The sequence below is a fragment of the Procambarus clarkii genome, chromosome 30, assembly GCF_040958095.1.
Source record: "Procambarus clarkii isolate CNS0578487 chromosome 30, FALCON_Pclarkii_2.0, whole genome shotgun sequence".
In the NCBI taxonomy this organism is placed as follows: Eukaryota; Metazoa; Arthropoda; class Malacostraca; order Decapoda; family Cambaridae; genus Procambarus; species Procambarus clarkii.
The window spans coordinates 34,973,245-34,988,722 of record NC_091179.1 but is presented as its reverse complement, the minus strand read 5'-3'; the positions used below and the strand labels follow the sequence as shown (position 1 = coordinate 34,988,722).

General features: G+C 39.6%; 1 protein-coding gene across 1 annotated transcript in view; it reads left to right on the top strand.

The window, feature by feature from the left end:
- The first annotated feature begins 1,457 nt into the window (after positions 1 to 1,457).
- LOC123765653 (zinc finger protein 436-like) overlaps positions 1,458 to 15,478 on the top strand; it is a 50,999-nt gene continuing 36,978 nt past the window's right edge. Inside the window, exon 1 of the mRNA XM_069334083.1 lies at positions 1,458 to 3,204. Coding sequence (XP_069190184.1) covers positions 1,632 to 2,654 — 1,023 coding nt within the window. The 5' untranslated portion in view covers positions 1,458 to 1,631 and the 3' untranslated portion in view covers positions 2,655 to 3,204. The remainder of the gene's footprint in view (positions 3,205 to 15,478) is intronic.

The following is a 15,478-nucleotide window of genomic DNA, read 5'->3' as shown; positions in this document are numbered from 1 at the left end:
GAGAACTAAATGAGTTGCCCAAGACTTTTGCTCGTAAAGAGGGAATTGATTACAAACTTGGACTGCCTTTGAGCAGCCTGAGGACAGCAATATCCCAGGAACATCAACTAAATTTCGGAGACTTGAAGCAAAGTGAAATTCACACCAGTTACTCCATCTATCATCATTCTATTATGCAGGAAGAACCGCACGTCTATGGGTCATCCAATAATGTTAGCAGACTTCTAGATGTTACCACTGCTAGGCTTAGGCTCGGCTACAAGTACCTCTGGGAGTTTGTAACATCTGCTGATGTAGATTTGACTAAATGTAAACTCTGTCAGCAGAACTATTCGCTTACTTTGCGTCATTATATAATGGAATGTGAAAAAATCGCGGAATTTAGAGATAACACCATCAATAGTGTCCAAGAAATGTGTAAGTACTTCATTCATAATGATGTGCTGCTCGAAATCTTAGCGAAGTATCCAAAATTTGCTTACTGTAGGTAATGCTGCACATGACTGTAAAGCTGCCGCCCAGTTGGATGGGTGTGGAGCACATGACTGTAAAGCTGCCGCCCAGTTGGGTGGGTGTGCAGCAAGACTAGTAACTGTGTGACTCACCATAGATGTAAATTAAGTGCCTTGTATAGTGACTGTTGTGAGCCTCTTGTTGATCACTTGTGACACAAAGATTATTGATGTGTGTGTTTGTGTAGGTGATTAGATATGTATGTGTATGTATATATGTATACGTATATATATATATGTACATATATGTATGAGAGTGTGTACATGTATATATAATATTAATAATTTTGTAACTAGCGTCACAAATTGGTATTTGCTTAGCTAAACGAACTAGAGGGTTCAGTTCCTGAACCGATTATGTGCCTCTGTAATCCTTTACACCACCGCCCACGGGATAGGTATGGGGTGCATAATAAAGAAAGAAATATAATTGAATTGGCCTGATTAAGACTTTATGACCATGTAATCTATGTTTTGCTCCACTATTTACTGGTTGAGTATGGGGTGCATAACAAATAATAACCTCCTTCGGGGGCGCCTTGTTTCTAAACGTGTTAGTCTTAAATCCTTTAATCTCAAATCTTGCTACAATGTACCTCTTAATATATGTTATGTACTCTCGCAACCCAATGTACCTTCTTGTATATAAATAAATAGATTTCAACTGTAAGGGGGTATGGTTTGCACCTTGTTATTCTAATAATGGATAAATAATTCTAATAATGGATAAATAATTCTAATAATGGAAGCGCTAATTATATGAACAAATGCCATGTATTTATTCAGACGAGAACAACAGCGAACACAAACCAGCGCATATATACGAACGGAATGGTTTGTATGTACAAACTTCTCATTAAACGAAGTTGTTTCTAGGCCGGTGTCTGAAATTGCAGTATACGACTTGACCAGTCCCCCGTCTGGATGGTCTGACGCCATCTTAATAACAGCCATCACCGTAATGTTCTCCCGCCCAGACGGGTTTCCTGCAACTACTTGTGCAGACATCGAAAAAACAACATTTCACGCAAATTACACGAAATATTACAACCATAGAAGAAAACAACAAGGCCAAATTAGCCAGACAAGTGACAGTGTTGTGTTTTCAGGACACTAGTAATGTCGCAAGGCGACTGCAGTCAACGAAAGGAGAAAACCTCCAAGCAAACTGCACAGACCATAAAGATGGCGAAACTTCATGAGTGTCCAGATTGTGGTAAAAGATTTAGTTATCTTGGACATATGAAGACTCATAGAATGGTGCATACAGGTGATAAACCTCATGAATGCCCTGAGTGTGGAAAAAGGTTCAGACGTCTTGATCACGTAAAAACTCACATGACTGTGCACACAGGAGATAAACCACACGAGTGTTCCGAGTGTGGGAAAAGATTCAGTCGTCTTCAAGATATTAAGGTTCACATCATGGGGCATACTGGTGATAAACCTCATGAGTGCCCTGAGTGTGGGAAAAGATTTTGTCGTCTTCAAGATATGAAGACTCACAGAAGGTTGCATACAGGTAATAAGCCTCATGAGTGTCCTGAATGTGGGAAGAGATTTAATGAGCTTGGAAACATGAAGACTCACAGAATGGTGCATTCAGGTGAAAAACCACACAAATGTCTTGAGTGTGGGCAAAGATTCAGCCGATTTGGAAATATGAAGATTCACATGCTGGTGCATAGTGGTGAAAAACCTCATGAATGTCCTGAGTGTGGAAAAAAATTTAGCGAACTTAGTCATATGAAAACTCACAGGATGGTGCATTCAGGTGCTAAACCTCATGAATGTCCAGAGTGTGGTAAAAGATTCAGTCAACAGGGTCACATGAAGACTCACAGAATGGTACATACAACTGCTAAACCTTTTGAGTGTGCCGATTGTGGGAGAAGATTTAGAGACCGTAGCAGTATAAAAAAGCACATGCCTGTGCATACAGGTGTTAAACTTCATGAATGTCCTGAGTGTGGGAAAAGATTCAGTCAACTTGGAAATATGAACTCCCACAGGATAGTGCATACTAATGACAAACCTCACGAGTGTTCCGAATGTGGGAAAAAATTCAGTTTTGTTGGAAATATGAAAACTCATAAGAAGAATCACAAAATTCATGATACTGGTGATAAATCTTTGGCTTGAGACGAGTGTGTGAAAAGAAACATTATGGTAGCAATATGATATGGTAATATGGTAGCAATATAATAATGCACATGTTAGTACATAGGCATTTAACATCATGAATTCCATGAGTGCAGGAGATTTTATCAAAATAAATTTAATAATATGAAATATATGTTGTGCATAGGCCTACAGATAATAACCTTTACAAGTTTTCTAGTGTGATCAAACATTTAAACAATGAGAAAAAAATTACATTATGATGCAGATGAATTAACCTCACTAGTATCCAGTGTGTTGCCATATATTTAGCTACAGTTGCAGTATGAAAAGTCACATGTATGTGCAACCAGGCAATTAACCTCACTGGATTCCTGCCTGAAGAAAAACGTTTTAGCAACTAAATTTTCTTTAATTTGAAAGTCCTAAGAATATAAATCACTTGGATAGCATTATTTGAGATACACGGTATGACATTAACTTTAAACAATTCCAATGCACTGTTTAGAAATTGTGAGCTTCATCTTCAAAATATTGTGATATAACCTTACCAGCTGGACTTCTATCAAAGGTATTTTTGTTTATATATTTTTTTCAAAATGCTTCCCCACCTCATGAAATTTTGCTTATTTTAGGATACATAGATAAATTATTGATGTTCCCTATGGATTAAAATATTGTTATATTAGTTTTATTGCAAATGTTATGATGAATCCAAAGAAGAGATTTTGTTCTATAAGTGACACTTGAATAGGTGATATATAGTACATGCAGAACTCGTGATGTTAAAATTAAATTGTAGTGTCTATGGATTCGTCAGGAATCTATGGATTTTCCGAACCTTAACCCTTAACATGCTCGGGGTTTAATATCCTGTCATCCCCACAGGCGCATGTCATTTTGAAAAAAAAACAATTATTTTTTCTTTCTAACCTGTTAATTTGTGTTCACTGATCATGGGAAAAATAATAAAAAAATCGTAAGTGGCATATATTGCCCACTATAAGGCGGGGAAGTCTGGCATATTATAGGCGCTGACTCAGCGTGCGTCCCAGGCGGTCTGTTGCTCGCAAGCTGTCAGGCCGAAGTTGCCACAAAGAGATAATTACCGAATTATTTCAATGTCTCTGATTGATTTTTCATACCTTTTTTGCTGTAATATTATTCAATAGTGTGTAGTTTGATATATTTATATAATAAATTGAGTGAATCATTGCTGTACTCAAAAATATGGTGTGCATATTGTTGATTCAATTATGTTCATCAATCAGTGAACAAATACTTTGTCGGTTATTACATTATAAGCACAGGTTATATATAAGTATCTGCATGTTTTGTTCACTATAACGAACCACTAAGTAACGTGGAGTGAGTCAAAAAGTAACCAGGAGTGACCGCCGTGTACCAGCCAGCCACTCCCGCCCTCCCTCCAGTCATCTTACTCACCCACATTCTCCTCCCACAATAATGTTTTTGCTATAATTCACTGTATACAGACGTTATATATAAGTATCTACATGTTTTGTTCACCATAACTGTACATCTAAGCTTGTATGGTGAGTAAAGGCACAAAGATGTGGCTACTCACACAGTCAGCTGATCGGCGGCCGCCCTCAAGGCCAGTTGCACTAATATTTCTCCTCGAACAATACTGTGTGGTGTTATTACGCTACATATCTTGTACCATACTTGTACAAATAAACTGGTATGGTGCCCAAAGACCATCGTGGTAACCAGTAAACAACACCGTCGTCTGCACGGTGGCGTCGTGCAGACGACGCCACCCCCCTCACCAAAATGGCGGTTCCAAACCTCTTGCTGTTTATACCCTCTATACACACGTTATATATAAGTATCTACATTTGTGTTCACCATAGCGAACCACTAAGCTGGTATGCTGAGTGCAGTCAATAAAAGGTGGCCACACACAATCAAAAGACATCGCCACCACCCTCCCTCCCACAGCATTACTCCTCCTTCCATGGCGCACAGCGCTAAATATCACCACAATCCTGCTATTATCAGAACCCTGGTCAGTTTTATCACAGTCAGGGGTCTTCTGTAATAATATCATCGCTACATAATAGCATGAACAAGTATAATTTGGCATTTTTAGGCGATGCTGTGGTCACAAGCTGAACAGCAGTGCTGTTAGCTCATGCTGTGTGCGTCAGGCTTGGTTGCTCACTCAATACTGAGGCCAATAACACCCGAGAGTTTGGCCCACGATTTTTTTTTTAAATGGCGTCTGTTTACAAGAGCCCTGATGAAGGTGTGGTGAACCCCGTGTATCCGCGGGCTGTTTAAGGACCTGCCTGAAACGCTATGTGTGCTAGTGGTTTTACAAGAATGTATAATCTTCATTGCTATGTACTCTCTTAACCCTCAAACCGCTAGGGGCCCAAATGGAATTCACACCCACAGGCGCAACAAAAAAAAAAATCCAAAAAATTCTTTCGTCTTATAGAAGTGTTCATTTTTGTTCCCTGATCACAGAAAAAATAACAAAAAAATCGTAGGTGGCATATTTTAGCCGCAATAGGGTAGGGAAGCGTGGCAAAAAAGGGGCGTTGGCAGAGCCTTCGCCAGACGAGGTGTACTCCGCCCGAGCTGTCAGACGGCAGTTGCCACAAATATATTATTACCTAATTATTTCAATGTATGATTTTTTCTTAGTTTTTTTGCAGTAATATTATTCCATACAGTGAATTGTGGTTATATTTATATTATAAAATGTGTGAACCATCGCTGTACTCAAAATTATGGTGTGCATATTAGTGATTCAATTATTATGTTCATAAAACATTAAACAAATAGTTTTGCTGTTGTTACACTATATACACAGGTTATATATAAGTATTTGCATGTTTTGTACACCATAACGAACTACTAAGTTGGTCTTGTGAGTCAAAAAGCAACGAGGAGTGACCACCAAACACCAGCGAGCCACTCACTGCCACTCCCTCCCTCAACACCACCTCACTCACCCTCATTCACCTCCCACAATACTCTTTCTGTATTTATTCACTATACACAGACGTTATATATATGTATTTACATGTTTTGTTCACCATAACTGTACATCTAAGCTTGTATGGTGAGGAAAGGCCATAAGATGTAGCTACTCACACAGTCAGCTGATCGGCGGCCGCTCTCAAGGCCAGACGCACTAATATTTGTCCTTCAACAATATTGTTTGTGGTGTTATTACACTATATACACACATTATATATAAGTATCTACCTGTTTTATTCACCATACCTGAACAAATAAGCTGGTATGGTGCCCAAAGACCATAGTGGCCATCAGTAAACAACATGCCAAGTCGTGCAGACGACGCTCCTCTCTCACCAAAATGGCGGCTCCCAACCTACTCCTCTCGCTGTTATCTCACACTATACACACGTTATATATAAGTATCTACATTTGTGTTCACCATATCGAACCACTAAGCTGGTATGGTGAGTGCAGTCAATAAATGGTGGCCACACAGTCAGAAAACGACGCCACAACCCTCCCTCCCACAGCCTTACTCCTCCCTCCATGGAGCACAGCGCTAAATATCACCACAACCCTGCTATTATCAGAATCCTGGTCAGTTTTATCACAGTCAGGGGGCTTCAGTAATACAATCACTGCTAAATAATAGCAGTATCATTTATATTATGGTATTTGTAGGCGATGCTGTGGTCACAAGCTGAACAGCGGTGCTGTGAGCTCGTGCTGCGTGCGCCAGCCTTGGTGGCTTGCTCAATACTGATGCTGTAACACCCAAGAATGTTGGCCTGGATTTTTTTTTCTAGGTGGCATCTGGCAACTATCGGTCGTGGCTGTACTATAGCTGCCCCTATCCCAGGCGGGGCGTTTAAATTATAGCGCTAGACACGAAATCATATATAAATGATGTGTGCGGTTTCGGTTTTGTCACTGATATCATTTATATATGATATGCGCGGTTTGAGGGTTAACCTCCAATGTACCTTCTTGTATATAAATAAAAAAATAAATAATACTTTGTTACAAATTTGGATATTGTTTATCCTGAGATTTATTTGATTTGAGGATTTATTGCCAAACAAAATATAGAAAGTTTTGTCAATATTGAGAGTGAGTTTGTTGTCAGTTAAATAGTGGTGGACTTTATTAAGCTCAGTATTCACCGATACATTTAGAGCAAGGGGGACAGGACTGGAGTAAATGAAGGTTGTGTCGCCAGCAAATAGAATTGGTTTGAGGTGCTGGGAGGCATTTGAAAGGTCATTAACCCTTCAATTGCGCATCGCATCATGTGATGCTTTGGAGTACTACGCAAGATTTAAACGGCCCGCGGATACACGGGGTTCACCACACCTTCATCAGGGCTCTTGTAAACAGACGCCATTTTAAAAAAAAATCGTGGGCCAAATTCCCGGGTGTTAGGGGCCTCTGTATTGAATGAGCTACCAAGCCTGATGCACGCAGCATGAGCTCACAGCACTGCTGTTCAGCTTGTGACCACAGCATCGCTTAAAAATGCCATAATATACTTGCTCATGCTATTATGTCGCGATGATATTATTACAGAAGACCCTTGGCTGTGATAAAACTGACCAGGGTTCAGATAATAGCAGAATTGTGGTGATATTTAGCACTGTGCGCTATGGAGAGAGAAGTAATGCTGTGGGAGGGAGGGAGGGTGGTGGCGATGTCTTCTGACTGTGTGTGGCCACCTTTTATTGACTGCACTCACCATACCAGCTTAGTGGTTTGCTATGGTGAACACAAATGTAGATACTTATATATAACGTGTGTATTGAGGGTATAAACAGCAAGAGGAGTAGGTTGGAGTCGCCATTTTGGTGAGGGCGGTAGCGTCGTCTGCATGATTTATCATGTTGTTTACTTGTTACCACGATGGTCTTTGGGCACCATACCAGTTTACTTCTACAAGTATATTGAATAAAACAGGTAGATATTTATATATAATGTGTGTATATAGCGTAATAACACCACAAACAGTATTGTTGGAGGAGAAATATTAGTGCGTCTGGCCTTGAGGGCGGCAGCCATCAGCTGTGTGAGGTCCTACGTCTTCGTGCCTTTACTCACCATACAAGCTTAGATGTACAGTTATGGTGAGCAAAACATGTAAATACTTATATATAACGTCTGTATATAAAAGCAAAAACAGTATGGTGGGTGGAGAATGGTGGCAAGTCAGGTGAGGTGAGGGAGTGGCAGCCAGTGGCGGGCTGCCACTGCCACTCAGCATACCAACTTAGTGGTTCGTTATGGTGAACACGAATGTAGATACTTATATATAGCGTCTGTATATAGTGAATAAAAGCAAAACCAGTATTGTGGGAGGAGAATGTGGGTGAGTCAGGTGACTTGAGGGAGGGCGTGAGTGGCTGGCTGGTACACGGCGGTCACTCCTCGTTACTTTTTGACTCATAATAGCAACTTAGTGGTTTGTTATGGTGAACAAAACATGCAGATACTTATATATAACCTGTGTATATAGTGTAATAACCGACAAAGTATTTGTTCACTGTTTGATGAACATAATTGAATCAACAATATGCACACCATATGCACACAGAGGGCGTGAGTGGCTGGCTGGTACACGGCGGTCACTCCTCGTTACTTTTTGACTCATAATAGCAACTTAGTGGTTCGTTATGGTGAACAAAACATGCAGATACTTATATATAACCTGTGTATATAGTGTAATAACCGACAAAATATTTGTTCACTGTTTGATGAACATAATTGAATCAACAATATGTACACCATATTTTTGAGTACAGCGATGATTCAATCATTTTATTATATAAATATATCACACTACACACTATTGAATAATATTACAGCAAAAAAACTACAAAATATCAGAGACATTGAAATAATTAGGTAATTATCTCTTTGTGGCAACTCCGGCCTGACAGCTGGCGATCAACAGACCGCCTGGGATGCACGCTGAGTCAGAGCCTGTTTTTTGGCAGACTTCCCCGCCCTATAGCGGGGAATATATGCCACTTACGATTTTTTTATTATTTTTTCCCATGATCAGTGAACACAAATTAACAGGTTAGGAAGAATTTTTTTTTTTTTTTTTTTTTTTTGTATGCGCCTGTGGGTGTCAAATGGTATATAGCCATGCGCCATTTAAGTGTTAATGTAGATGAGAAAGAGGAGAGGGCCAAGTATGCTGCCCTGAGGAACACCAATGTTGATGGGTAGGGTGGGAGAAATTGAATTATTCACAGAAACATACTGGAGGCTGTCAGTAAGGGAAGACTTAAGGTATTGCAGGGAGTGACCTATGACTCCATAATAATGTAATTTATGAAGAAGGTTTTAGTGGTTGACAGTGTCAAAAGCTTTACGCAGGTCCACAAATAATGCAACAGGGAACTCATTTTTATCAAGAGCTGCATGTATCAAGTTATTCATACTAATAAGAGCATCGTTAGTACTTATTTGGGGTCTGAAGCCATATTGATAAGAGTTAAGTATATTGTGTTTGGCTGGATAAAAATAAAGCTGCTTGTTGATTAGTTTTTCATATATTTTTGACAAATTTAGCAGAATTGATATAGGTCTGAAGTTGTTGACATCAGTGAAATCACCACATTTGTGGATTGGGGTTACTCTCACTTTTTTTTAGAATATCTGGAAAGGTTTGAAGTTCAAATGACTTTTTGCAGAGCAATGCAATGGCAGGGGCTAAAGATCTGGAGGCTTTTTTTGTAAGTTAGAGTTGGTATCTCCTCAAGGGCACTAAACTTGGTTTTAAGGGAAAGGGTTATCTCATTAACATCAGTAGAATTAACAGGCGTTAGGTACCGAGACTGTGGATAGTTACCTGTAAGATAGTCTTGAACATAAGTACTAGAAGATGGAATATCATTTGCAAGGGGTAACCCAATGGAAGAGAAGAACCTATTGAACTCAATAGTAGTATCCGAGGCCGAATGCAGACCAACGTTATTGGACAGGAGTACTGGTTTGTTATTTAAAATCTTCTTTGATCCCAATTTTTGTGAAATTGTGCTCTATGTTTTTTTAATGTTGCCCTTTGTTTGGGTAAACTTATCTTCGTAGTATTTAATTTTGGTTCTTTTAATTATTTTAGATAGCAATGATGAGTAATTCTTTGAAAATTCTTTGGAGACGATTCCTAACTTATACTTCTTCTCAAGGTCATGTTTTTTATTAATATATTTAAGTATCCCCTTTGTAAGCCAAGGATTGTTTAGCCTTTTAGTTGTGACTTGTTTCATTAGCATAGGATAGTGGGTGTTATAAAAGCTGAGAGTTTTTTGAAGAAATGATTGCACTGCTAGGTTGATGTCCCCTATGTTACCATTTTCGGATTCCCAGTTCATATAAGCATGAGCAGCTATAAAATTGCCTATAGCAGTTTCATTGTGCAACCTGAAGCTTATCTCCCTTGTCTCTAGAGATGGTTTGTTAATGTTGGTTAGGAGAAATGTGGGGTAACGGTCTATAGTGCTATCAATGATTATCCCTGAAGTAAGCGGAGAGGTTATGTTGGTCCAGATGTGATCAAGAGCCGTGGCAGTACTATCAGTGATTCTAGTAGGTCTAGTGATTAAGGATATATTTCTCTGTTCTATATACCCCTTCACCCAGCAGTGAATGGATACCTGGTTGATAAAAATTTGGTGGATCGTTTTCCAGGGAAAATTAGGATTAAGGACCAGCCCAAAATGCTATGCATACTAAGGGTTTTACAAGAATGTAAGAGTTGTATATTTAATTAAAAAATACAAAATAAACAATAATATTAACCAAACAATGGAAAAAGCCAGAAAAAAAGTCACTAATCTTAATGTAAACAAATCATTGACATACCATGCTACCATGTCCCATATTATGAGATTTAAATGCTTAGTGGCTCCCAGGAACTGAGTCACCAAACACTGAGATAATGTCACCCATTTTCATCACACACAAGTACTATTCTCCAGACACCCATGGGGCCAAACTTCCAAGAGCCAGACCTGTTAGTCTAAGGGTTGCCTAATAGTATGGAAACAAATTGAGTTATAAAATAGTCTGTAACAGTCTTGTGGTGTCCATGTCTCAGACCCTTTTGGAATATAACCAGTCTGTCAATCGGGTCAACCCAAGTGTTGCGTTTCCAAAAGGGTCGCCCATGTTGGAATCGGTGAACGCTCTAGTAATATTGTTGAAAACATCTTAATAACTTATTAAACCAAAGGTCTTTTTATGTCAGAAGAACGGCAGAAACTGGATCTATATATGAAAACTCTTTCAGGACAAAATTTAAAGTAAAACTGAAGATATTTGTAGTTGTATAAAAGTTGCATTTTTCATCGGTCGTAGAGCTGGAAATCCGCAATATTCATCTCAGAACAATGCTTTATTTCACGCAGAATCGTTAATAAACGTAAGAGGTTTATACATCTCAAGAAAGATAGAAACATAATCTTCATTTTAAATGCCTTACCATGGGCATACAGTATTTGTATTTAAAGCGAAGATACGTATATTTTTATAATCAGCGAGCTCCGATCCCGCACAGATCGAGCAACGGAGTAACTCTCTCTCAGAACAATGCTTATTTCACGTAAATTTGTTAATAAACACAAAAGTTTTATATGTCTTATGAAAGATAGAAATATAAGCTTCATTTTAACTACTTTACCATAGAAATATATAAAGTTCTAATGAAGATACATGTGTTTTAATAATCGCCGAGTTCCGACCCCGCACAAACTGATTGACAGAGCAACTCTCTCTCAGAACAATGCTTATTTCTCGTAAATTCATTAATAAACACATACGTTTTATGTCTTAAGAAAGATAGAAATATAAGCTTCATTTTAAATACTTTACCATAGACATATATAAAGCTCAAGTGAAGATACATACGTTTTTATAGTGGCATTCAGTGGCTTGTCGGTCATGGAGTGCAGAAGCCTACGCACTTGCCAATATAGTGTGAAATTAACAAAGATACGCTTATAAAGCCTAAAATATTATATGCCTTCAGAAAGACAGAGATATGCTCGTTATTGCGAGTGTACCAAAGGAAATATATCTTGTTGGAGGACAAAGATATATCAATTCTAAAATAAGTTTCGACTCTCGCCCGGGCGAGAGATAGCGTGACTCTCGCCCCATCTATTGGAGATTCTGTTCACCTAATGACCCAAAGCTACTCAAAGCCTCCTAGCATTGCTTAAATAATGAAGAAATATGGTATATTTATTCACTATAATGTTGGTGCTTAATGCAGAACACAAAAAAACATATATTTACTATGAAATAATATTCTTTCATTATGAAATAAGTAAATATGTGGCCTCACAGGACGTCAACGATCCAGGTGTCAATATTGTGGAGCGACTTATCCAAGATGTATTGTTGTCTGGAAAGTGTTTGTTGGCATATCAACGTTCTGTACACAGTGATCCAGTCGCACTTCTCTCCTTAACCCTTAACATGCTCGGGGTTTAATATCTTGTCATTCCCACAGGCGCATGTCATTTTGAAAAAAAAAAAATATTTTTTTTTCCTAACCTGTTAATTTATGTTCTCTGATCACGGGAAAAATAATAAAAAAATCGTAAGTGGCATATATTGCCCACTATAGGGCGGGGAAGTCTGGCAAATTATATGCAAATTTCAGCGTGCGTCCCATGCGGTCTGTTGCTCGCCAGCTGTCAGGCCAGAGTTGCCACAAAGAGATAATTACCTAATTATTTCAATGTCTCTGATTGATTTTTCATAGTTTTTTTGCTGTAATATTATTCAATAGTGTGTAGTTTGATATATTTATATAATAAAATGAGTGAATCATTGCTGTACTCAAAAATATGGTGTGCATATTGTTGATTCAATTATGTTCATCAATCATTGAACAAATACTTTATCGGTTATTACACTACAAGCACAGGTTATATATAAGTATCTGCATGTTTTGTTCACTATAACGAACCACTAAGTAGCTATTATGAGTCAAAAAGTAACGAGGACTGACCGCCGTGTACCAGCCAGCCACTCCCGCCCTCCCTCAAGTCATCTGACTCACCCACATTCTCCTCCCACAATACTGTTTTTGCTATAATTCACTATATACAGACGTTATATATAAGTATCTACATGTTTTGTTCACCATAACTGTACATCTAAGCTTGTATGGTGAGTAAAAGCACAAAGACGTAGGACCTCACACAGTCAGCTGATGGCTGCCGCCCTCAGGGCCAGACGCACTAATATTTCTCCTCCAACAATACTGTGAGGTATTATGTTACGGCCCTATTGGGACGCAACTGGGGTTCTTCTCTGATTTTAGTAGAGTTTGGGTATCCGGCCCCAAGTTAGTATTGGCTTTCAAGGGGTGTGTTCCGTAACGCAAGTAAATTAAAGGGGAAGGGATACAAATACACTAAATTAAATATATAATTACCACCACCAATAAATAAATATATATACTGTCACACGGGGGGGGGGGGGGTTATAAATATTCAATGTGCAGAATCGTCTTCCTCTGAAGACGATTAATGTTCCACGGTGCTCAAGACGAGTAGCCCTGGTTTTCTTCTTGTGGCCTCACGATGAATCCTTCGATTCCCTCGGCGAGTCTACCCTGGCCACAGGCCAGCCAAATCACAGTCCCACTGGGTGCACCATCGTGGAGGCCTTCAACCACAAATCTAGCCTGTAGCTGGCAGGTTCCAATCAGCTCTGCTGCGTAGGCCACTCCACGACCGATACTAGGGTTGCGAGCCCTAGGCAGGAGCCTCGTGTGATTCCACAGATCACTCTCCTCTCTCAACAACACCCCAGTGGCTAGTCTTCTCCACCAGTCAGCCCCGGGTACGACACTTCCTGGTTCTGCCACCTCACAGGCAGGATAACACAACAGTGTTCATCCGGGGGGTGACTCACAGCTGCTGCAGCAAACACGTGGAGATACTATGGCTGCCTTGGGTAGACTGCCCATCGTCCAATCCAGCAGTCCCAGGTCGACTGGGACACGTCGACCTGGGTAATCGGTGTAATCAGACACGTCATCAGTAATAGGGACACCCTAGGGCACCTCACTTACAGGCTTAGACACAAACGCCCACCTATCCACTCCATAGATGGCGTTGCTGTCTAAGCGTCACCTCACCAAGAGGTCAGCAGCGGCTATGTCACGAACTGATTAAGACGGGAAACCAGCCCCTGTGGCCGGTATATCTCGTCCTCACTAGATGGCATCGTCCATTTGGAGGGGGTTTCGGGAGCTGACCCACAAATGGCGTGGTCGTCACAGCTCCGTGCTACGACGCTGGACTCGGGTCCGTAACATATTATTACGCTATATATCTTATATACAGACGTTATAAGTAAGTATTTACATGTTTTGTTCACCATAACTGTACATCTAAGCTTGTATGGTGAGTAAAGGCACAAAGACGTAGGACCTCACACAGTCAGCTGATGGCTGCCGCCCTCAAGGCCAGACGCACTAATATTTCTCCTCCAACAATACTGTGTGGTGTTATTACGCTATATACACACATTATATATAAATATCTACCTGTTTTATTCACCATACTTGTATAAATAAACTGGTATGGTGCCCAAAGACCATCGTGGTAACCAGTAAACAACACCGTCGTCTGCACGGTGGTGTCGTGCAGACGACGCCACCGCCCTCACCAAAATGGCGGCTCCAAACCTTCTCTTGCTGTTTATACCCTCTATACACATGTTATATATAAGAATCTACATTTGTGTTCACCATAGCGAACCACTAAGCTGGTATGCTGAGTGCAGTCAATAAAAGGTGGCCACACACAGTCAGAAAACATCGCCACCACCCTCCCTCCCACAGCATTACTCCTCCATGGCGCACAGCGCTGAATATCACCACAATCCTGCTATTATCAGAACCCTGGTCAGTTTTATCACAGTCAGGGGTCTTCTGTAATAATATCATCGCTACATAATAGCATGAACAAGTATATTTTGGCATTTTTAGGCGATGCTGTGGTCACAAGCTGAACAGCAGTGCTGTTAGCTCATGCTGCATGCGTCAGGCTTGGTTGCTCACTCAATACTGAGGCCAATAACACCCAGGAGTTTGGCACACGATTTTTTTTTTAAATGGCGTCTGTTTACAAGAGCCCTGATGAAGGTGTGGTGAACCCCGTGTATCCGCAGGCCGTTTAAATCTTGCGTAGTACTCCAACACATCATATGACGTGATGCGTAGTTGACTGGAACAACGTCCAACACGTCATATGACGTGATGCGCACTTTAAGGGTTAAATGATCGCAAATTTAATTTATTATATTAACGAGTAGAATACATATTTCTAATAATATCTAACATAGCTAGCCAGAAAACATTTAAGACTTATTGAAAAATACATGTCTGGAAGTTAAATCGACTTCATAGAACGATAGTGTTGGTCTATAGATACTAATCGTTATTTGTTTGTATGCGTTCACTACTTAAACCATTTACTGTACTGATGTAAAATCTCCCATGTCTGTTCGCACATGGAACACCGAACCCTACACACTCTCTGATATATTGTTTAATTAATAGAGATTCACTAATAAAGCTTATAATTGTATATGTTATCAAAAAGGCATAGATAAAGTCGTTCTTACGTTTTAGTCAGATTAGATATTAGTAAAGTAAAGTTAATTTTATTCAGGAAAGTACATATATAGTCAATTTACAAACATAATACTGGATTTATAGATAGAGCTAGTACATACAATACCTAAAGCCACTAGTACACAAAGCGTTTCGGGCATATTATTGTGAGAAGAAAAATATTTATATTTAAACAAAATTTTTTTTTTGA